At 38.4% G+C, this 24,312-nt stretch overlaps 1 protein-coding gene and 1 long non-coding RNA gene across 2 annotated transcripts in view; one reads left to right on the forward strand and one right to left on the reverse strand.

Moving 5' to 3' along the window:
* LOC120737584 overlaps positions 1-10,478 on the reverse strand; it is a 95,360-nt gene extending 84,882 nt beyond the window's left edge. The window contains exon 1 of the long non-coding RNA XR_005696770.1: positions 9,900-10,478. This is a non-coding gene — a long non-coding RNA (uncharacterized LOC120737584). The remainder of the gene's footprint in view (positions 1-9,899) is intronic.
* Positions 10,479-16,103: 5,625 nt separating this feature from the next.
* On the forward strand, positions 16,104-19,994 carry LOC120737585 (interferon-induced protein 44-like). Its single transcript, XM_040038378.1, has 9 exons — positions 16,104-16,163; positions 16,346-16,391; positions 16,758-16,775; positions 17,552-17,585; positions 17,847-18,042; positions 18,663-18,815; positions 18,916-19,087; positions 19,183-19,283; positions 19,489-19,994. The coding sequence occupies exons 2-9, from the start codon at positions 16,349-16,351 to the stop codon at positions 19,663-19,665; spliced, it is 894 nt and encodes a 297-aa protein (XP_039894312.1). The 5' UTR covers positions 16,104-16,163; positions 16,346-16,348; the 3' UTR covers positions 19,666-19,994.
* The last annotated feature ends 4,318 nt before the right edge of the window (positions 19,995-24,312 follow it).

Consider the following 24,312-nt stretch of genomic DNA (forward strand, 5'->3'; position numbering starts at 1 on the left):
TGGGTTCCCTCCGGGTACTCCGGCTTCCCTCTCACCGTCCAAAAACATGCAGTTTGTGGGGATAGGTTAATTGATTAATCCAAATTGCCCATAGGTGTGAATGTGAGTGCAAATGGATGTCTGTCTCTGTGTGTTAGCCCTGCAACAGACTGGTGACCTGTCCAGGGTGTACCCCGCCTCTCGCCCTATGACAGCTGGGATAGGCTCCAGCGCCCCCCGCGACCCTGAAATGGATAACCGGAAACGGATGGATGGATGGACCATCAACCACCTGAAATTGTCCAGTTTAGAGCAATTATCTCAACCAACTAATATAATCATTTAGTTAGAAGCTAACTGATATTGGTCAATATAATTGCTAAGTTCTGATACTACCTATGGAAAACTTGTGTTATTGAAGTTTTTCAAAGTATGAGGGCTGATACTGTCTGCATTAGGAGCCAAATGCACATGACTGAATCAGGAGATTCAAGTTTAGTGATAGATTGAGTTTTGGAATTCGTCTCGAATAAGATTTGATTGCTTTGTAGCTAGCGCTGGTCAGGTTAGTGTTAGCCACCTTGAATGAAGTAACAGCATCTTTTAAAGTCACTGGTAGTCACTTCAACTGCTTACCACAAAGTGATGTTACACATTAGTAACAGTGTTGTTTTTTGTTTTGCTCTTTGCCTGGCATTCCCACAACAGCACACATTTTACAGGCATTTCTTAAAACACCCGATAGACACCACTTAACTTTCATTATTGTACAAGTTGTAATAACAGCTTGTACTTTATCTGCAAGCATGTGCATAAAACTAATTTCATTTTGAGAGTTTTTATGTTTAAAAGATCTTGTCACTCTGAAGCCTGAATTTCAAAATCTATAACTTTTTAAAAATGGTTTAGCGTATCAAAAAAGTCATAGTGGGGAGTGCTGGTTCGAAAAGATGGATCCCCATTTTGATTGCAAAACATGTCTCCTCTATGAAAGTAAGCAGTGTGAAAAAAATAGGACACGTCACACTAAACATTCCCCTCCAGCATGTTTGGATACCAGCACCACTCCAGCCTCTGTGCTGCCTACTTTCCTGCCCTGTGCACTCACTAGCAAAGCTAAAAATACATTTGCTCATGTAATTAGAAATATATTGAAAAGACTTTCTAATGGTGTAAGTACCCAATGTGATACACGGTTTAAAAAAAGAAAAAAAAGAGGAAAAAAAAGAGGAGCGTGTAGCGTTACATCAGCCCGCTGATTGGTATCCTGTCCATTATAGACCCTGAAAAGAGCTCAATTCTCAACAACATGGAAAATGGCAGTCCATTTTCCTCCACTAATTCAAACAACATAGCTCCTCTAAAATCAATGTAATTGGCCCAGCCATTTACTTAGACTGAATATCTTGTGTAATGCTCGGAGTAGAGTGATGATGGCGGTGTAGTTCCTTCATCGTGTAGGGGTATAAGTAGGGCGCGGTGGGGGGGACACCAGCATGGATGATTGGGGAGTCTATTTAAATATATACACAGGCAGATTAGCATTTATGATGCTTGTCAACAGTTCACACAGCAGCTTTAATCCCACGTTGTTTTTTTTAGATTTATAGTATAAGTGTGGCTACGTTTCACTGATAAAAAGCCAAGCATAAAAAAAATCTTGCTTAGGTAGTTTCTAAGAGTGTCATTTCCCCGTGATTCAAATATCAAATCAGCCTAAACTGATGGGACCCACCTTGCAGTTTCCCCTTATATGATGGCAGCACAAATTAGGTCTCAGACAGTAATAACAATGGATCAACAGAGAACAGCGCATGTTTTGGGGAAGACAGGATCACAGCAATGATAGAGGGGAGAGTAATAGAACCAGGAAATACTTATTATTCCTAAACAAGTGGATTCAAAAATGAAGCCAACTGTGCTGCTTGAGAGTGTGTTGCCCCTGCAGTGAATGTAATGGGACAGGAAGACAAAGCTGTGCTGATATACACCCCAAACTACAGGAACAACACACAACCAACAGCAAAATCACCTGGGCCAAGTCTAAGCCATAAACTGTATGCAAAAGATGGATGTGGCCAATGTGCCATCACTCATTTGCTCGTGGAGTCTTTTACCATTTTGGATTTTAAAAACCTGGATCTCAAAAATGAGGGTTGGATCTGAGTGAGAACGCAAAGACACAACAACTTATACATTACACTTTGCCTAAACCATACACTCATTCATTATCTATTTTACTCTAACTCGGACCATAACTTTTTCAAAATGAACATAACTATTTATTGAAAAAGACATCAAACTACCTCCCGAGAAATAAAATCACCAGGAAAATGTGTACTCAAGTAGTAAATAAACTCAGAAGTAAGGTAATTCCCCCCAATAAACTTAATATAAAGAAATAGCCTGAAGAGTCAGAGTCGCCACCTACTGGCTATTAGAAAGACTGCAAGTTTAGGGCACTTTAGCGCTACCCTCACATACCCCAACTGTAAGGCAGAAATTAAAGTTTCCTGGTGGTTTTTTTTGTTTGTTTGTTTAAGTTATGAAGACCCTGGTGTTTGACTCTCTTTCCAGCTCTGAACACAATTTGCCGCTCGCCTCACTGGGGTGTGAAAACCACAAAACCACAATGCACTTACTGTGACAGTGTTTGCAGACACATGCTGGTTATATGGTTTCAGCAGGGCAGTAATCAACATCAGGTAAGCACTGGCCATGTGGGCATGAATGACAAGAGCTTGGTTTTCTCCTCACAAGTCTGCACTTTGAGATTCAGTTTTAGAAACACCAAAATAATTCCACAAAAAGTGCCCTTTTTTCAGGTTAACTGAAACGTTGACATTTATTAGGCTAGACGGGCTTTTGAATTATGATAATACAATTTTTTAGACTGACCAACAGTACACTTGGGTCTGCAGTTATTTAACTGTCTCTTCTAAATCTGATCATCTTCACCAAACAGCAATATTAATTTACAAGATTTACTAGAAAATAAAATCCATTTCATAGTATTAAGATAAGCAATTAGAAAAATTTTAAGTTGAGGAATGCACAACTTCCTGCTGCCCTTTTTCCTAATTGAATCAGGTGATCACCATTACACTTTCAGCTTTCAGCAGTCAGGATTTTTACCCAATATTTTGTTTTCTTCACAATGCAGCACAAATGTGTCTTTCGGTTAATTTAAAATATTAAGACCAAATATTAAGACAAATAACTGAAAGTAGCTGCAAGCTCCACGCAGTAGCACCATGAACGTACCCCCTTCTTTCTTATAAAAGCAACAGCTGTTTTTGTTCTATTGTAAAAAAGAAGAAAGATAAGGAGAAAGAAACTGCTTGTTCTCTGGATTTTTGGAAAGACTGGGTTTAGGAAACGTGTGTCTGTTTGTGTGTATTTTTATGTAAAATGTACTTGAACCCAGGCTATATTTGTCGATGCATTAGAGGCGGAGAGGCGGTCGCTCTGTGCTGGAGGCCCTCTCACCAGGATCTGTTTGTCAGCTCCCATGTTTACTGCGTCGAGAATGAATGCATTCGGATATCCATCACATTAGCACGGTTTGATAGCAGGCTGGCACTTTGAGGCAATTCAGTCCACAGGAAGACTCTCGTATCCCACTGGTCCCTGCTTTTTCTGCAAATGGTTTGGAAAGCTTCACACCACTTATATTTCACAGGTTTCTTTTTTAAAATCAATTTCAGTGTAGTTGTTGCTGGTAGATTTTGGCTGTTTTATTGAATTCTGCAGTAAAGTTATTTATTTTGGCTTCATTTCTATAGCTCTCACCTCCTTTTTTTAGTGAAATACCTACTCGAGTTTGCAGACTGTTTCTAAACTTATGTTTAAATGTTGACACAGAGCAAATCTCTCCTCATTTTCAACTGCAACCGGACATTTTTACATTGGCCATTCATGCATGCCTTCTATAGCCTTTATTCTGTGAGATTTGCAAATGAAAATAACTAAAAAGAAAAAGTAGAAATGGCAAAACATCAAATGTAAAATTAGAGGACAAAGGACATCACCAATAAGATGTTGTCATAAAATCATTTTTATCAAAGATGTTAAAATGATAGTGGTTTGAACTGCCAATACACCATTAGCCAGCAGCCACGACCAAAGACTCACCGGCCATCAACCAGGGCACGCTAAGAGCTGGAGGTCTGACATCATTAAAGACGGCACACAGATTAGACTGAGAAGATCCAACACCTCTACAGTCTTACTGTAAACTGTACATTCTGTGGTCAGACCTATTTGCCTGTTGCTACTTGGGATCTATATATATGACAAAGCTTTTAAAACTCATTTCAGAGCAAAAAATCTTAGATTTGGACCAGAGTTCAGAAACAACCAGTACAAAACTGTAAGACGAGCAACTCGAATACCTAACCTGAATTCAGACTTGAAGACAAAAAATAGAAGCGGCAAAAATTTAAAAGCCTCCTCTGAATGTGTCTTTGTTGTTTGGAGAATTGTAAAGCAAAATGAGCATGACTGAGAACATATATAATAAATATATATAAATATGTAAAAATACATTTAAAATTACTGTCTGTAAAATAGTTTTCCACCTTAAATTCAACATATTTTTGTGGCATTTTCAGCTATACTAAGAAATCATAATATTTTAAAGTAAAACCAAGCACAAGCTAACTGTGTGCACAATCAGAGCTTTAGATGTGCTTTAAATGCATTCTGTGTGTTTAATGTAGTGGTGGACATTCAGCACTTGTGTAATCATGGAAAGTAACTATGAAATATAAAGTTACAACTATATAATTGTTTAAAATAGTGTTTGGAAATGTTTTCAAAATGTCTATACTATTGATATAGTAGAATGACGAGTCAGTCACCAAAGAAATAAACAGATTATATTTTAAAAAGAAATGTGTGTTGTGATACGAGTGCTGGTCACCTTGTATTTCTCCTATAAGCAGCGATAACCATCGGCTGACCATGACGTCCTGCTTTCAGCACTCCCCACAAGCCCAACAGGACTGGGGAGGAACTGTAAAGTTTGACTTTGGGCCTACAGGTCAAACCTGGGATTAAAGGAGCTCACATGCTTCAGTTCAAGAGTGCAGATTTTTTTAAAGACAGCTAAAATCAATAAATTGTGTTTAAATATTTTATTTGGATTTACATTATATGAGTATATTTATGTTATTAGAGTCTTTTTTTTCTTTTACAACATTTGGGGGAGTATTGTCTTAATTTCATTATGCTTGTTGATGACAATAAAGACTTATGAACTAATTAGCTCAACAGACCTTCCTGATATTTGGAGACACTTACAGTTTTAACCCAACCTGTTTAAATTCTGTGCACAAGGATAAAAATGACAAATATAAACAAATTAATTACATCAGACTTATCAGCTATGGCACATCTAAACAGATAATTTCTTTCACAGAAAGTTTGTGTTTAGTTTTACACATCAGACTTCCTGCAGCATTTAGAGTCAAACCACCTGTTGTTTTTCTCCAGTCTTCGCACCCAGTTAACCCCGGTCTCAGCGAGGAGTGAACAACAGTTTCACAATCCAGTCACATCTGAGAACTGAAGCTAATGGCGCAGCAACAGGTCGAGGCTCCGAGCTCACATAATGGCAGGCTTTATTCCACTCAAGCTCGTTTGGCCATTATGGTACAGTTAGTCTAAATAACAGCTGAAGAAATGGCATAATGCGCACATAGTGAGGAGAAGTGATATTTCCTACCCACCTATTCATATTTTAATCTCCGAGCCTCTGGAAAAAAACAGGCGCAATGTGTTGTGAAAGGTTCTCCTGTGTATGAGCAGAAACTGTGGATTAATATTTTACAGTGTTTTAATGAACTAAAATTGCAGATTTTAAATAAATAAATAATCTAAATTATTCTCACACTGTGGTTGAGCTGAGCAGCCTGTGGTGATGTGACCATTTCTCTGTTCTTGCTCTAATCTGATGCACTGGAATCTTAAATGGAGACATTTGGAGGCTATGCTAAAAAGGTCTACCTCAAACTGAACCGAAACTGCATGTTTAATGAGACTGTGATGCTAATTTTGTGGGGTATTTCATTTCTTATTTGGAAAATTAAAATGTCATCTTCTGTGTTTTCAGTTTAATCACAGGGGTCAGTCCTTTCTCCCCACAATATAAAAATGTTTTCATTATAAAAAAGCAAATATTAAACAAACACTATTGTAATGCGATGCCTTGTACTGCTATGAAGAGATGGCATTCTCTCAAATTAAGCTGTCTCTTAATCTAGTAGCTAAACTTTGACTTACAGTGTGACAAACTTTATTGGATTTTACAGTCGTTTTTCACACTGCACAGCCTGTTAGAGGCACAACAACCAGCTATGAATACCAATTCAGAAGGCTTTCATTTTTCTTCTCTTGGTCAGTTAACATTATAGTTATATATAGTATTATAGAGTTTAGTACACACAAGCAGCTCGGGTTAGCACAGCTTCAGAGGCCTGTTGGTGGTTTCAATGAGCAGTTTTAAGGCGGATGTCAGGCTCCCTCTAGTGGAGGGTGTCTACCCTCTTCATCGTAGCAATAAAGAATCTATATTGAGCTTTTCTCTCAGACGCTCAGTGCAACAGGTCCTTATTCCTATATGTTACATATGCTACATGTACCAAACAGAGTGCAAAACTCTTGTTACTGGGCTATATAAATAACAAAAATGGCATTTTAATCTGTGCTGTGCCACTGTTGTGAGAAAAATCAATTAAACTAAATACAAATATTGGTGTTTTAGCTTAGCATGGGAAACAGATATATCTATACTTCGGAGGAAGAAAGTCAAGTTTAAATGTTCAGCTCATACACAACTTTAACAAGAGCCAGAAAAGATGCAGTGATCGTATACTTGAATAACCTAAAGATGATTTTCTATTTATATCAACATTTCCACATTTTCAACACCATTTTCAGACTTAATATGATGTCTTATGATAGTATTCTGGCCTAAATGAGCTCAAAACACTGGTAATTTTGACAGGAATGTGTATTGTAAATGACTGTTAAGCTAACAAAATTCATGAAGAAATAATACTATAGAGGTTATTGGTGGTAACTATATGCCTTTATGGTTAAATTTGTTGTCTTAGTTCACCACAGTTAGCAATTAGCGGCTTTTTCCTCTTAAAGAAAAACGCATTTAAAAAAGGACACTGGCATGCTGCTAGTTTAATTGTTCAAATCAGGCTCTGTCAGATAAAATAAAACATGCTCACAAACTGAAACATTTAAGCTGATAGCTCTGATGAAACTGAATGTCTAACTCTGTAGAATAACTTAAAACTGTAAAACTGCAGTTACCTGCCAAAAGGAGTAAATCTGTCCAGCATGAGTGCGCCAACACTGTCTCCCTGTTTGTTAGACTGTGCTGCCATCTAGTGATCTGATCAAGGTTCACACCATCTGTCAACTCAAACAGAGCAATCTAATCTCACCAGTCTGTTCTCTTCCAGCTTTTGTTAAAAAATTCCTTTAATAATTGTGTTTTAGATTTAGATCAACTTTAAATATACTGCACTCATTTCATTTCCTGTTTGTCCTATTTGATTAGATGGCAAATTGATCTCTTCTGGGTAAAATTCCACTGGATGCATCTGCACTTTAAATCATCTAAAACATCCTAAGCATTAGAAAACTGTCTGAAGTCATGCAATACAAGATCAAACAACGTTCCTTCTTTGAAAAAGAACCACTCGTCATCATCTGTGCAAAGGATCACTTTAAAGATAAAACACAGGAAGTGGTGCACTTTAACCTTCTGGTGTGTTTGACCTGAAGCGTCTTGTCATGACGAACATGATTCAGTATGGTTCATCTTCACCTACACTGGAAATCCAAACACCAGCAGCCACCAATATGAGACTGTTTCACTGACAGGAAGTCCAGTTTAGAAAAAAATAATAAACAATAATGGAAATACAGTAAATCATATCAGATCTGTGTACACTTAAATATACGAGGTCTTTAATGCTGCGCTCTGTTATGACTAATGTTGATCTGTAATTAAAGAGAAACCAGGAAGCCTCAGCAATCACAAGAACCAATGTTTCAAAATATGCTTAATGAAGCAGTGATGTCATTTTGAACAGTTAAATTCATCCTGAAGGTTTTAGCCTCAGCCTGGCACTTAAATCTGAAACTTTTTACAAAGTTTGTATTAAAACAAAATAATATGCTGTATAATTTGTTGTTGTTTATATAATTGGTTACATTGAATATCAGAAACACCCTTGTTTTAGAGTCAGATTTTGAAGTTCTTTCCTCTTTTACACTTGTGGCCTGAACAGCTTGATGCTGGCTATCCAGCAAAGTGAGAAACTTTTAACATTCAAATGCTTTACAGCAACAGCAGGATTGAAAGACTGTGTAGCTACATTGCACAAAAGTGCAAAACAACCATGCAGTAAATTTGCATCATTAAAATAAAATGAAATGCACACTTCGTTTGAACACTACACTAACGATAAGCCATTATTAACTGACTAATAACAACTTTCATGCAGGCCAGGACAGATTTGCTTCCAGGATACTCAGAATCAAAACAACTATATTAACCATCAGTTTTATGAATGCAATCATCTACACTCTGTGTAATATGAATATGGTTCATAAACAATTCAGAGTGTTCATTCTAATTTAAACATTTCACCAACACATGCATGAACATCTGTATGTCAACACTGCTATAGCTCTGATGTCTGCAAAGTCTCCCGATATAATCAGATTCAAAAGTAGCCACAGAAAGCTTTTAATGTGAAAGGTTGGTACCAGGAAGGATCCAACATGAAGAAAAGCAGGTAAATAATAATGGGAAAAATGATTCTTTGTTGGGATACTGTTAGTTGCTTCACCTAAAGCATTCACCCTGATTTGTTCACCATGTTGAGTTCGTGTTGAGTTCTTGCTAGTACCAATAGTGCCGATAAGTCATGTGACTAAATACAAGATCTCTTGTTCAGTCACGATTAAGATGCAACCTATCTGAGTCTGTTCTGTCCTTATTTTGCTGCAGGGGAACATGCTCGATCCTTAGTTTCAAGGATCCCCTTAAAAACTTTTATGAACATCATATAACTTTAGAGTGAGCGAACACACAGCTGTGAACAGATCAGTTCTGTCTGATGCATCTGAACTGCTTTATAAGTGCACATGTTTAATAAAAGTCTGCCTTTGCTCTCTCTGTGTGCTTTGCTTATTCAAGGCTATGTGCTACACTTGCAACACAAAAAATGTTGGGACTGTAATATAGCAATGATTTTTAACTAGCTTCACAAACACACAGACATGGATGCATCAGGAAAACCTAAATCTGTTTCCCAAAATAGGATGATGAGTGTTTTATTTAGTGAACTTTAAGGCCATTACTAATTAAACAGTATGTAATAAAGTGAACCAATGAAGGAATGAATCATCTTATTTCTTAGCTTAGATTTACACAGGGACTACACAGAGAAGCTAAACACGGACAGAATAAGAATAATTGGAACAACCGACTAGAAGGTCGCAGCTTTGTATGAGGATAATCAGACAGCTTTAAGCTTGTATACAGTGGGTAAAGCAAAGAATATGAAGCTTTTCTTATCCTGCTTTTGGTGTCATCTTTAATGTCAGCTGTGATAACCTGTTTCATGGGCAGAAACCAGCTTAATTATGCTTTCTATCAAATTCATTCTGATCATAAATATGGGTTGTTGTTTTTTTAAGCTTGGGCTGCTTGGGCTTGCTTAACAACTTAACAACTAACAGAAACATCAAGAAAAACACTGAAATATTCCTTCCGTGTGCAACAAGACTTAAAAAAAAACATTCGATTCCAAACAAACAAAATATGCAAAAGCAGCACTTGCAACAGATCTTTTGTCGAAAAGTTTGATCCCGATTATAAACTGTACCTTATTTCTTGGATGTCTTCACTGTAACACAGCAGGTGGATTTCCATGCAGGAGCACATGATGATGTCACTGTTCCCTCTCTGTTAAAGGGTTAAACGTTCAGACAAATTATTCTCCAAGCACTGAAGTCCTAGTCTTTTGAAGTTGTATAATTGCCATTTTGTTAGTTTTTAAGCAAAGAGACGCGTTTTTGCTCATTGGTACGTCGCTGTGGTCCTGCCATACTGCTGATGCTGAGGTTTGTCATCACCCCTCAACCTGCACCTCCTTGTCTTCTTTTTATTTTGCTTAAAGTCTTCCAACTTTCAGCAGATTTAACAAATTTAGCAACCAGAGAGGTGAAAAAAATTGCAAATCCACTTTTAATTTAATGAAGAAGAAAAACCTTCCTCAAATTGGCAAGTAGGCTGTGCTCAGAAAAAAGTAATCCTTCCACACCTGTTGCCTGGCCAAGAAAACCCCAGTCAAGCTAATGTTTTTCTAGCAACAAGTCAAAGAAGAGCAAGCCCCAACACCGTCATTTCTCCAACAGAGACAGCAGAGAAACGGGGTAAAGGATGGAGAGAGGAGGCGAGCATCCTGTCGTCTCTCAGCCAGGAGGATGAATGGAAAGCCTGCCTCTCTGCCTCCCTTTATATTCTCTTTCTCTCTTCCCCTGCTGCCTCACTTTGGCTTTTACCCTGGCTTCAGTATATGTGTGTGTGTGTGTGTAGGGAGAGAGAGAGAGAGACCTCTTTCAGAGCAGCAGGAATATATTATAACCCAAACAAAAGGAGTCGGCTTATTGTTTATGAATTACCAGCCTTCCAAGCCAACAAAGGCCCCTATTTTCATAGAAAACTCCATTTTCATTTCAGCTCCATTTGATTACCAGAGCAAAGAAAAATAAAAAGGCCTCTCCGGTCGCAGCGTCCCAAAGGGATTCATTCCTCCTTCTCTCGCTCATTCAACTCCACTGAAAAGGTTTCTTTATTGCTTTCTTTTCAGGATCGACGTCAAATGGGCTTTTAGGAGTAAACCAATGACAAAAATTATTGCTGGGCTATTTTGTACAATAACAGGGCCGGGGGAAGAGAGGAGTCCTGTGTTGTCTTTGTCATCTTTCTTTCCCCCTTTTCTTTCGCTCCTTTCTGCTATTGGAGAGGAAAATTGCAGAGGCTGAAAATTAATGGTGAGGCTTTTGGAAGGAAAGAGTGAGAAAGAAAGAGGGGGACACAATGCAACAATACAAGTCAAATAGAAATTATCACAAGCTATTCAGCACAATGAAGAGACAGAAAGGTACTGTACGGCTCCAGAGGACTTTGCCTGTGTGCATGTGGGAGTACCTTTCACAAAGCAGACACCTGTTGGACGAAAACAATAAAACTCCAGTGATTCCTTTCACTCTTAGTCAGTATCCTGCATGCATGTGTGGACTCACACTGCAGTCTAGCTCCTGATTATTAGTTTCCTCTGCCACCAGTCGCCTGTCGACTGATCTGTGAACAGTGATGCTTGTTAATGGACTAAATTTAACTAAGTTACATTTGGAGTTAGACAAGTATGGGCAACAAAACCGCTGACACCACTGAAAAAGAAGTCAAAAGTGCTATTGCTGCTGAAGCTTTTCTGTCTAAGTTGTTGTGAAGAAAGAGGAACATTATGTAATATTTCCACAGAACTACCTTTAGTTTAAGATTGCCACTCATACACTAAGTGAATGAAGGGGGCTGCAGTTATTTGGTCATCTTCTTACAAAGCAATGTTCTCTCTGCTGGGTTGTGGTATTAGAACCAACCACCTAATCTTAGTTGAAAACACACACACCCAGTGGCAATGGCACGCTCTGACTACAACAGAAGCAAAACTGAAATGTTCTTAGACTTAGATGCAAAACAAGTGAACACCCAACCGTGTCATCAGCTTTATAAAATATCTGCATCAGCCAGTTTTGTTTTTGTCGCGTGCATCAGTGAATGAGGTTTGAATCACAGGTCTGTCATGCACCCTTGTTTCTATATAAGTAAATGTTTACTTTGTGGTATGCTAAAGAGATAGTGATGGGGCTGTTGTAAGGGAGAAAAAAAAAGGAGACTGAAGGAATTCAAACAATACTGTTCAAGAAGGCAGACAAAAATTAGGCGTGGGTTGCAAAAGCCAAGGTGACGAAAGCTGATTCTAGTGATACGTGATACTGCATGAATGAGAAAAAGAAAAACATCCATAAGTGAGCTATTACCGAGAAGGTTGGGTGCAAGTGATGACATGTAGCAAAGATGAACTTGGTGACGATCCTCATACAAACAAGCATCCATGGAGCCCCAAAGCCAGCATCTCACAGGAGGCACAGGCCCAGCTGTCAGCATCTCAGGGCAACAACCAAGCAAGTAAACGAACAAGCAGCCCATGTGATATTAGGCCGTGATTTTAATGTTTTAGATATTAACATTCAGTATTCCTCAACGTCAACATAATTTTGGAAGGCGTAGTTTAATGAGGGCAAGTCAGAAGTTTTCTGAACTGACACTTAAGTCAGCACATGAGCACCAAATATTCTGGTATTTTACAAGCTAGACTTGTTGTTTGTTTGTTTTTCAAAGAGAATAGATGAACACTATCCGCACACACTGTGAAACTGAAGATTCTCTTTCATCTTTCACTTTGCCTCCGGCTTTGTCCTGCAGAATGAATATTTGGCTCAAGACAAAAGGTGAGCCGATCAATTATTCCTCTCGCAGAGCCTGGGTGCTGTTGTGAAAAGCGTTGACATTTGAGCTTTCCAGACGACATCTGCAAATTTATATGCCTTCTATTGTGTGAGGCAGCCAGCCTGTATCAAAGGCTGTAAAAGGCCTTGTCAATTTCGTAAGGACAACTCCACAAAGACTCCTTTCTTGTCTGTTGTTATGGGAATAATGCTTTACGCTGGTGTCCTGCCAAAACCTCTTGGCAATCTGGCCATGTGATGTTATTGATTGCATTGATATCAGGCATCTACCATGGAAACCATCACACTGTCAGTAATGTGTTGTGAAACATCAGAAAATGCATATTTGGTGATCAGCTTCAACAAAAATGTCTTCACAGAGGCTCTGCATACAAAATGTGTCCGGTAAATATCTTTTCTCTGACTCCCTGAAGTTCAATGAAACCACTGATAATCAGTAAATAAACTCTGTCTGTGCCATGGAGTCTGGAGAGGATGAGGTTAGTTAACTTTTTACCCAGTTGATGTTTCTGGTTTTCATACTCAGGCAGAGATTTTTCCCTAACATCCACACTGAATGCGTCACACCTTGTGTCCAGTTAAGATGTTTGCTTGGGACGCATTTTGATCTTTATCGGGACTCTTTGCTCTTTGATGAAACCTGCTGTAATTAATCTCAAAACATACCTGTGCAGCCCCAGGCTATTCCCACTCCTGTGAAATAAAACTTGGAGATCTCAGAAAGACACAAACCAGGTGTGCTGTGGCACACTGTGTAATAGCTACGTTGAAACAAGTCTCACCCTGTGGTGGAGGCTGGGAAAAGCTGAGTATGAAGGTGAGTCCTTGATGATCATCTATGTCCAATTGCGAGTGAATCCGAGTGAATGAAATTAAATCAATAGCGTCACCTCCACTCTTTGCCTTGGCAGAGGGCAGTGATGTACTGCTGGGACACAATATTTTCACAAGCTTAAGTGAGGCTAAATACAGGGACGCTTGCATCAGCCACTCTGAGGTTCAGCTTTCCATTTCACCTCAGTCGCTTCCAATTCTTTGTATATCATGTTGGACCAAGCATGAATACCAAGGCTAAATGCCCTTTGTGCAAGCACATGTAATGCATATTTAGTGTTTTTATTTTACATTAAATAATTACTTTAGTAAAGTCTAATTTGACACAGAACCCAAGGATTGACACTTCAGCTTTGTCATTTAGCAGTGCCTTTATTGACAGTAGTGATTACTGTGGTTTCGGGCGTCTGCCCAGGACGCCGGCACTCCTCTGCAACTGTCACTCTCCTCTGCTACGTCTCACTGCAAGACAAAAAGAGTTGCCCTTCATCAAACCAGTTCAGCACACCTGCTCTTCCCCGCCTCCACTCCGCTCTGTGAGCTCACTGCATCACCCCTACTCTGCAGCATTCTTGCAAGCAGACTAGCAGTTAAAGTAAACTAAATTCTCTTCTGGGACACCCAGATTATAAACAGATTATAAGAGAAACCTAGGGTTGTTTTCTTCAATAATGAATAGTAAGATGTTCTAGCTTTATGGAGGGCTTTCTCATAAGGCAGCAAACTATTTCTCCATGGCTAAATGATGATCATCTAAATGTGTGATACGCTATTCCCTCTCCAGCTTATGAGTTATCTGCCTGAAGTGCGCGTTTGAGAAATATACCTGGGAGTCAAGTACTTCTCATTTGAAACTCTTTTTTTCACAGGAGCTACAGTATAAGTACAAGATAGGTACAAGAACAACATTATTGACCTCTGTAGGAGTAGAAGTCAGGCAGCTGCTTTGTGTTGGTACAAGTATGAAATACAAAATCTGGGAAACACTGGAGCCAAGAATAGTTTTGCACTCCTTGCTCTGTGTTCCCAAGTTTATGTACTAGGGAAAACTACGCAGTGCATAAACTTGGGAACATGGAGCTAGGAGTGCAAAACTGTGATGGTAGGAGATGACATAGGACAGTGGAAGAATGAGACAATAAATGCACACTGGATAACAAGAATTTAGGCACCGAGTGGTACCCAACCCTGCCGGGGAGGTGTCTGAGAAGACTAGCTGGCGATGAGTCACTGGAGTTATTCACTGGAATAATAAAACTAAGTAGACGAACTACATTACAAACTGAAACTACGGAGGATATGATAAATACTAAAGGAAACTCTGAACCAAAGTATGGTCAAACTAAAACACAATAGATTCTCAAAAATACAAGGAATCACAAAAAAAAGTCAGTGAAAAAGAAATCAACTAACAAAACAGTGCAGACATGTAGTGTGAGTTGCAAAGAAGAGTGTGTTGAGTTCCAAGAGGGACAACTACATCAACAAACACAAGATTTTGTCATTTAAGCGAGGGGCTTGAGTGATTTTTCTTCCCCCAGTAGCTTTACAGTGCTAGAAATGTGTATGTTTGCAAGGAAAAACAAGAACCTTTAATATGAGATAGTGCTGAGAAATTCTAAAGAAGGTGTTACCTTTCCTTTTTATGTTCGAGTTTTGTTGTATCAGTTTGCAGTTTTGGTTCAAACATAGCTGAACGCCATGGTTTTATTAGCCACTTCTATAGGGCTGTCTGCAGCTGTAATACGCCTTGTTTTCATTTGTATTGTGTTCTTAATGTTAAGCACCTTAGTCAGAACTTCAAAGGACCATATAAATAAAGTATCTCGGCTGGGCTTGGTGTATCTCTGCTCATGAATGTGTGTCTTGTACTACCTGTAGAACTGGCTGGAATTCAGTGACCTATAAACAACTATTTAGATACTGCTTTCACTTTTCATTAGTGAATGGCCTACATTTAAAATAAGTCATTGTATTCAACATGGTAAATATTTGTTGTTGCCACTAACTACAGCATGTCTATAAAGCTGAACCATTAGAACCATTAATACAAAAGCAACTTTGTTTGAAAGTGCTTTATAAATAAAGTTAATAATAATAATAATAATATCATCATCATCATCATCATTATTATTATTATTATTATTATTGTAAAGTACATAAGTTGAGAGACTATCAAAATAAAACAGGTAGCCTACTCACCGACTAAGATAAAAACTGGACAGACCAAAGTAAAAACTCAGACAAAAACTGACTAAACACGGGAAACCTAACAGAAACACAGACTAGGCACAAGGAACATACAGTAGAAGAAAAGGAAAAACTTGAGAATAACAAACAAAGACAACTATGAATACTAAATCACAACAGAGCAGAGGTAAAAAGGCTAAAGCTGGATAAGCTGGGTAAAAAACTTTATTATGATTATGATATGATATGATTATGATACAAGTGAGTTTCTGATTTTAAGAAATAGATGTTAGTGACACATACAAACTAAAACGCTATGCAGCTACATCTAATCTAGCTGCATAGCTAGATTAGACTGCCATCAGATAGATTAGACTGCCATTAGATAGAGGGAATAATAGAAGTCACATGACCCAAAGAGAAAGTGAAACAGCATTTATAGATCCAAACTCATACTTGAAAGTCATACAAATTCATCAGCTGAAACAAAACCAAGACACACCAACTTCACAGCACAGTTGGACATTCAGGTACGGTAACACTGTGTTAATAATCCAATGCAAGAAATACATTTATTAAATTATTAAATTGACTGGACTGAGTCATTTGGTTCAGATGTGTCAAGTTAAAAGAATTTAGTTTCTAGAAGAATTTAAATAATTTACTGTTTTTTAAATTTACTGTCTTTTCTGTTTGTTTAATTCACAATTAGTTGATGACAAAAAAAAACATGGAGAAAATTAAAAATTTCTTTTGGGGTAAGCATTTTTTTTTCATATCATATTCATTGTTGGTGGTTTTCTTGCCACCCTTTGCTGTTAATATATTGTCATACTTGTGAAGCCCTCAAGGCTTTCAAGTGTAATATTGAGCTACATGAATAAAACTAGCTTGACTTCACTCAACTGTTAAGAAATGAGGAAATGCTGGAGACTCAAGTGATCTTGATCTGAATTTGTTATAGATGTTAAATTATTTTACAGTGGAATAGTTACTATGATGTCCTTTGATTTGAAAGTGGCAAAAAGTAACATTATATTTGACTTGAAGAAAAAAAAAATACCTGCCCAGAATATGCAAAAGTGTTGCTAACATGTTTTTACTTTGTCATACTTCAATTGCAGGAAATCGTTCATCTTCTCGTAAGATATTTAAATTATGATGCAAAATTATTTAGTGCTGAAGACAAAACTTGAGGCTGTTACACACTGGACAAGTAAAATCCAAATATTTCCTGGGTCACAAATATTTTTCGGACTCATCTGTTCTTTACGCAGCTGTTCACACTGACAGTTTGAGCTGAAGAATTCCAGGAAGTTTAAAAAAAAAAGGTTTCTGTAATGGAACTTTAGATGAGGTGGGATTGATTAGAGGCAGAGCAACTTTACTGAAATCCCGAGTAAATAGTGGAATTAATTCTTTGTCCTATTTTTCGGATCCAAATACCTGATCAGGCCACTGGGTTTGACAACAACTGTGATCTTAACCCACATGGCACTCGTACTGAATACACAGATGGAAATAGTCACACGTTATTATTTATCTTGGACACACAGTTACACGATGCTCTGGTTCAGTCGGCTCTGTGAAATGATTTCTCTGCCTCCTCAGATCTGGTCCCAACTCTACCAACAACACCTCAAACTGTCCCACTGACATCCTGAACTATGTACGAACACACAGCTTCAGCTCCTGGATCCAATCATGAAATTCTCCCTGCTGCTGCTCTCTTAGTTTCTTACTTTTCTGAGCTTGTCATTGTTTGAAGTCGGCTTCATTTTTAGTTTTCACAGTTCGTTTATTGAGGAGGAATTGTCCTCAAAAGCACAACGTGTTCAGTGTGTAACAGCCTTAACACATAATGATGTGTAGTTGCTCTTCCAGTGTGACTCATACAATTAACATTTTCCATTTACAGTGTTAGAGGTAGAAGCAAGGAGTATACCATGGGGGTGAGTATTAAGGGTTACTGCTGAGGTTACAATGTCACAGAAATTCACAGTTTCACATGGTGATGCAGAAATCTATATTTGGTAATTTCATGCTGCTAAAATTGCAGGGAGTAGAACACAGATGTCAGTCTGTCTCAGTAGTACACCCCTTGAAGGGTTTTGTTTGTTTATTTTATTAATTGGTGTTTGTTCATATTAGTATTGTAAAATGTTAAACTGTAAGTGTAAACTGAATCCTGTTGTAATTTTCTGAATGAACAGTGAAAAAGAGCGAGAACTGCAGCTTGTCAGAGATTACAAGCCTCACAAAGATGTCCAGCATCTCCGAATTATGCTTTATGGACCACCAGGTGCTGGAAAGTCCAGCTTCATCAACTCTGTGGACAGTGCTTTAAGAGGCAAAATTGCAACTCGAGCATTGGCAGAGGCAAACTCTGGCGATAGTTTCACCATTGCAGTACGTATCTATTCTTATCACAATTGCTATTAGATGCATGCATGAAAATACATTCATTTCCTTTGAGGTTTTCAAGGACTACAGGGATGCACTGCAGTGGTAACTCCTCTGTAGACGTTGAATGTGTGTGTGTCCTGCTGATCAAAGGGTCATAAAAGCACAAAAGGTACATCCTTGGTCAGGAAAGGGTAGTCTCCCCCTCACCCTAAATAACATGGTGAGGAAGTCCAGCAGTTCATCTATATGTAAAGAAGCACTTAAACTAAAACAAACGTAGCTACGTTAATCCTGCCATAAAACAATAAGAGAAAGTATGACCTCTCTCGTGCTCCCAGGATGTGGGTGTGCATTCTAGTGTGGAATACACACCAAGCCTTTGCAGCCTGTTAGAGATCACACACAATTAATTATATGCCTCTAAGTATACATGGTTGAATATTTCCTAATACAAATAACTACATGCAGTATTCTACCATATGCAAACTTATATCACTAAAAGATTATACTGACTACTAAATACAATTTTCCATTGACAAAGTAGTATGTAAACTATTCAGAAAACTGTTCTCTGAGACTTTAGTATATGGCACTGTAACACCTACATATTTTGCTATTTACAGTGCAGAACATATAAAATTCAGAGAGAAGAGCAAGGAACATTTTACTCTTTTGTCTTCACTGACACCATGGGCCTTGAGAGGGGAGCTAAGGGAGGAATTCATGTGGAAGACATCAAACTTGCCATGAATGGACATGTCAAAGAAGGTTACAAGGTATGACATCTTTATTCAGATGCTTGTACACAGTCTGTGATACATAAACTGTATCATGCAAAAAGGTTTCAGTGAGTTTGATTTTTGTTTACTTCCCCAGTTCAATCCCAAATGTCCCTTGTCTGAAATGGATCCTAACTACAGAGCCTCCTCCACTTTAGATGACAAAGCCCACATTCTGGTTTTAGTCATTCGTGCTGACACAGTGAGCATAATCGATGATAAAACTGTGATGAAGATGAAAGATGTCAGAGCAGCAGCTCGTGACAAAGGTGAGAGCAGATGTTGTTCTACATGTATGATATCACAATTTGAAATACTAGAAAAACATGAGATAAAATGATTGCATTGCTTTCTGTATTGGCAGGCATCCCACAAATAGCTCTCATCACTAAAATTGATGAAGCCTGTCCTGAAGTCAAAAAAGACATAAAGAACGCCTACAGGAGCAAGCACATGAATCAGCTGGTATGTTCAAAGAAGTAACTTTCATGCATTTGTAGACAGTTTACACATGAGTGTAACATCTTTAATTCAGCTGTACATTTCAGTATATTTGTACAGAAACCTCAGCAGGAATCAGTACAAATAATTCAATATGTAATTTATAATTATGTCACTAATACAACAATACAGTTTCAGTGTTTTTAAATGTAATATTGTTTAAACTTAGATGGAAACAGCAAGCATGAACCTGGGTATTCCACTGAACTGCATCTTCCTCGTAAAGAACTACCACAAAGAAACTGATACGAATAACGATGTGGATTCACTGTTACTGAGTGTCCTGAAAAAGATCATTGACTATGGAGAGGACTACCTGAATGACCAGAATGATCCTGACCTATAATCAGTGTGTGAGGGAGATAGAAAATGAAAATGTTCAGTTACTATTCAGGTGATTTTGCTTTGCCATCGTTACAATCACAGTCACAAAAAAGTCAATTTCATCAGAAACTTCATCCTACTGATTTTTGTCTTGTTCTTATTTCCCTTGTCTTTTTTCTTTTGCAAATTAAATCCAAATAACCTTCACAGAAATCAATACTTGTATGTATGTATGTAATGTACTTTTTGCTATTTACTGATTATTCAAAATTTTAACAGTAGGAAAATTGACACATATGCCTGTAACCTGTTGTCTTGTGTGTAGTTCAAATACATTATTTCAACACTCAATGTGAAACTGTCCTCTGTGTCCTCTCAGTGATTTCTGGTTTCCAGAACTGTAATTAAATCTGTTCACTTAAAATAATGAAGACGGACCAGAAAGTGTGTTTATTCCTGAGCTGTATTTTAAATACTGACATAACATCAAGAGTGTTAGCAATTAATGATATTTGAGGAACTTTATAACTCCAGTGTGTTCAGTTAAGTAACTCACAAAAAATAATCAGAATACATAACACATAAAGTTATTTTCAGTTCATCATTTCATTTTTAAGGTCTGCTTTTAAGTCACATTTATTTTCTAAAGCCATCCTTAATTTAATGTGTTAGCTGGCTCTAGCCCTCTGACCCGGAGTTGGATAAGCAGAAGAGAATAGATGGATGGATGTTTTATGACTGAGGTTTTAAACCCATAGAAGTATCCAGATATGAAAGTCCAAATCAGGTTAATCTTTCATCCTTCTAAGTTTACTTTTTTAGGTGATGGTAGATTGGAACAACTATAGTGCTACCTGTAACTAAAATATCAAATGTATGACTTGTTGAAAAGCCAATCAATTTAACAGTTACTTCTCTCTGTATTCAGACATTGTTGTTGGTGATGAGACCCACCACTGTTGTGTCATATGCAAACTTGATGATGTGATTTAAGCTGCACTGTGCAGTACAGTCATGTGTTAGCAGGATGAACAGCAGTGGAATAAGCACACAGCCCTGCGGCGATCCTGTACTCAGTCTGTGGAGGTTTTATTTCCTACAGAGACAGACTGGGGTCTGTCAGTTAGGAAGTCCAAGATCCAATTGCAGAGAGTGGTGTTTAAGACAAAGGATCTAAAAAATCACCCAAAACACATCAAATCTGAGTGTGACATTTTTTGTTGTTTTTTGTTGTTTTATCTTTTTTTACTGTAAAAGATTTGCAGTTAATATATTGTTATATTTGTGAAGCCAGCAGGGCTTTGTTTGTAATATTAAGCTAAAAAAACAAAACTAGCTTGACTTGACAAACAGTTTTGAAATAAGGGAATTCTGGACACTTATAGATCTTTGCTAAATTATTTTATAATGGAATAGTTACCATAATTTACTTAGATTTGAAAGTGGCTAACTTAACATTTCATTTGACGTGAGGAAAAAATCAAATGACTTCTGTTAGAGTGAATTGTTAAATGTTGTCAGTTTATGCTTGCCAACTCTGATGAAAGGAATTCCACTGTCCTTCCCCCCAGATTCTTGAGGTTCTGGTTGGGGGGCTGTAATGTTTTATTGCAGATACATCCTATCTGGAAGATCTGTTTCTTGTGATGTTGCTCCTGCTTTTACGACCCTTTGGTCAGCAGGAGGTAACACACACACACACACACACACACACACACACACATTCTTACAGAAGTTCACACATATACATACGATGCCTTGTCTGGGCGTTGCTTTGCTGTGATGTGTTTTGTGTGAACTGTCTCTCAATAAAAGGCAGCAGGAGAAGGTCAGATTTGGGGTCATTTTTTTGGTGGACACAGACGAGGCCTCCCTTGCGCGAGTAATCGATCGATCGACTGTCTTGTTTTCTTCATGACGAATAAGTCTCTAGAATTAGCGGGGCTTGTGGAAACACAGACCCAACAACTTCCTACATTGTCTTTTTTGCATGTACCCCCCCTCCACCTGCAGGAAATCGCTCAGTAAGTCCTCTTTGTAAGATGTTTAAAATATGGTACAAAATATTTAATCATGAAGACAAAATTAAATGCTTTTACACACTGGATGTGTAAAATCCATGCAAATAATCCTGCACAAAGAATATTTTACTGACTTATCTATTCTCTATCCAGCTGTTCACACTAACTGTTTGAGCTGAAGAATTCCAGGAAGTTTGGCAAAAAAAAAGTTTCTGTAATGATTGCAACACCCGTCCCACATTCTATTGAGAGGGGCCCTGGGTTCCCGTTGTTACTTTCCTACTGATACTCCCTTTTTAATGCTTATGGTATAAAATATGCAATAAAACTACGCTATATGGAAATAAACCACACACAAGCAGGTCAATTATAAAGTTAACTCCACTTTAGTGAACGATTACTTAACAACAACACAAAAGACAATAAGTAAAATTAATAAAGTTCGTTAAACAATGGTAAGGTATCTACCTCAACAGAAACAAAATAATCAAATAATATTGTGGGCCCACACACACTCTCACCGGCACACACACACCTCAAGTGATACAGTCTTTCTGCTAGCAAACCCCTCGTTGCAGGCCTGAGTCGTGGCTCGGGTGCGTTGGGACCTAAAACAATGTGGTCGCTTCACTCATTGCCAAGCAGTAAAATAAAAAGCACGTGCAAACAATAGTACTCACACCTCCCAGCCCCCCCGCCCCAACAGACAACAGAGAACGGGGGGGTGTGAAGCCTCCAAACCTCCCTCCACCCGCTCATATGTAGTGTTGAGCTCCCCTGCTGACCCCAGTAGGAACCCCCATATTCTGCAACCTACCAGGGAAAGGGGGCCCAGGCCCATCCGGACCAGGGCCCAGTTCAGCAGCGCTGCCTGGCTCCACAAAGCCCGGGACAGCCCACCCGCCCCACCACAGAGAAAACTGCACCCACCCCGTCATCCACTCATCTTCCAGACTACACAATATGTAACAGCCTCCCAGGTGGCTCGATGCACTGGCGGCACCCTGCGCCAGGGCTGGGCCCCCTTACACCCACCCGCCCACAACCCAGGCGACACACCAACCAGGACCCAAACTCCCAAGGCCCAGCCAGGGCCCCAGCCCAGAGACGGAGCACCCCCAGACCCACCCAGGGGCAGCCAGGCTACCAAGAGAGCATGGATATAATTGTCTGGTGTATTGGTTTGACAGTGTGAGCAGTTGTTGGTAGACGTAAAGCCCATCTTGAACATCCGATGACCTGTAGAGTGTACTCTATGTAGTATTTTGTATTGAATTAACTGAAGACTGGGCTTTCTAATTAAATGAAAGGTTTTTAAGCATGTCTGAGACCAGACGTTTTGTTCTTAGTTAACTGATAAATCTGCTTCCCATTTCGCAATAGGAAGTGATATTGATTCATCTGTTTTAGAAAGTATTCTGTATATTTTGGAAAGTAATTTTGGGGGGGGGGGTTCTTACTTTTCTCAGCTTGCCATCGTTTCACATCGACTTCATTTTAGTTTTCACAGTCCGTTTATTGAGGAGGAATTGTCCTCAAAAACGCAAGGAGCTCAGTGTGTAACAGCCTTGACACATAATATTTAATAAATATTAATTTAAAATGTTACCCTTCCAGTGTGACTCATACAATTAACATTTTCACTTTACAGCGTTAGAGGTAGAAAAGAGGAGCATACCATGGGGATGAGTATTAAGGGTGTGGTTAGAGAGAGGTGTACTAGAATTGTTAAGACTAACCCTTTAATTTCACCAATTCTATTAATCCTAGAGTCACATTTCTCATTATTACAGTTGCTGTTAGAGGCTTGCATGAAAAACACATTTCCTGCAATATTTTCTAGAACTACAGGAGTGCAATGAAGTGTTAACTGCTTTGTAGATGAACTATAAGTAAATTTACAGGACAGGACATCTCAAACTCAGAAAGAAATGCCAGGAACTTGAGATGTAGGTTGGATGCTGTACACAAATATGTCCGGCTTTCCGACCCTAGTCAGACTGTTACTCATGAAACTGGTAAGTTTACCTTCTCAGCTTTGTGTTTAATTGTTTCCATTTAAAATTAGTTCAGCCAGCCAGGCTGATACTTTGTTACTACTGCCAGTGTGAGAGTCGCAACATTGTAGCAGTAAACAGTGTAATAGCATTGCTTCACAGACTGTTTCAGTTGATTGTTGCTATTGTGTAGAGCTTGTTGTGTGTTGTAATTAGTACTGTAATATCTACGCTGTCTTTGCAAAAAGCCACATATGTGAGCCCACGTGTCACATGTATTTAAATGTATTTAAGTGTATTCTTTCATCTACAAGAGGGCAGTTTCTATACAACAATGACAATTTCATCACATTTAACTATGATTGTGGGTTTATACCATATTGTATTATCTGCCTCTGTCTCACAGTTAAGATGATATTTTCTTGTTTTTTTACCTGAATAATTGAATATATGAATATATTTATATTACTATTTCCTACTTATACCAATTTCATATTTCTACTTGCCAGTGATGGTGTGTGCCTAAAGTGTGGCAGTGATAAACACAGTTCTCCAATACCGTGTCATTATATTATGACCGTACATTATTACAATGGGACAGCACTGAACCATATTGGATCTGCTATAATATGAATCAAAAGCATGTTGGGT

The sequence above is a fragment of the Simochromis diagramma genome, unplaced genomic scaffold (genome assembly GCF_900408965.1).
Source record: "Simochromis diagramma unplaced genomic scaffold, fSimDia1.1 OVJJ01000413.1, whole genome shotgun sequence".
Classification (NCBI taxonomy): Eukaryota; Metazoa; Chordata; class Actinopteri; order Cichliformes; family Cichlidae; genus Simochromis; species Simochromis diagramma.

Bases quoted from the DNA above. Each gene is read 5' to 3' on its own strand.
- LOC120737585 (XM_040038378.1), top strand. From the start codon at position 16,349: ATGACAAAAAAAAACATGGAGAAAATTAAAAATTTCTTTTGGG. The intron at 17,586-17,846 runs GTGAGTATTAAG...CTGAATGAACAG, and splicing joins GCAAGGAGTATACCATGGGG to TGAAAAAGAGCGAGAACTGC. The intron at 19,088-19,182 runs GTGAGAGCAGAT...CTGTATTGGCAG, and splicing joins AGCAGCAGCTCGTGACAAAG to GCATCCCACAAATAGCTCTC.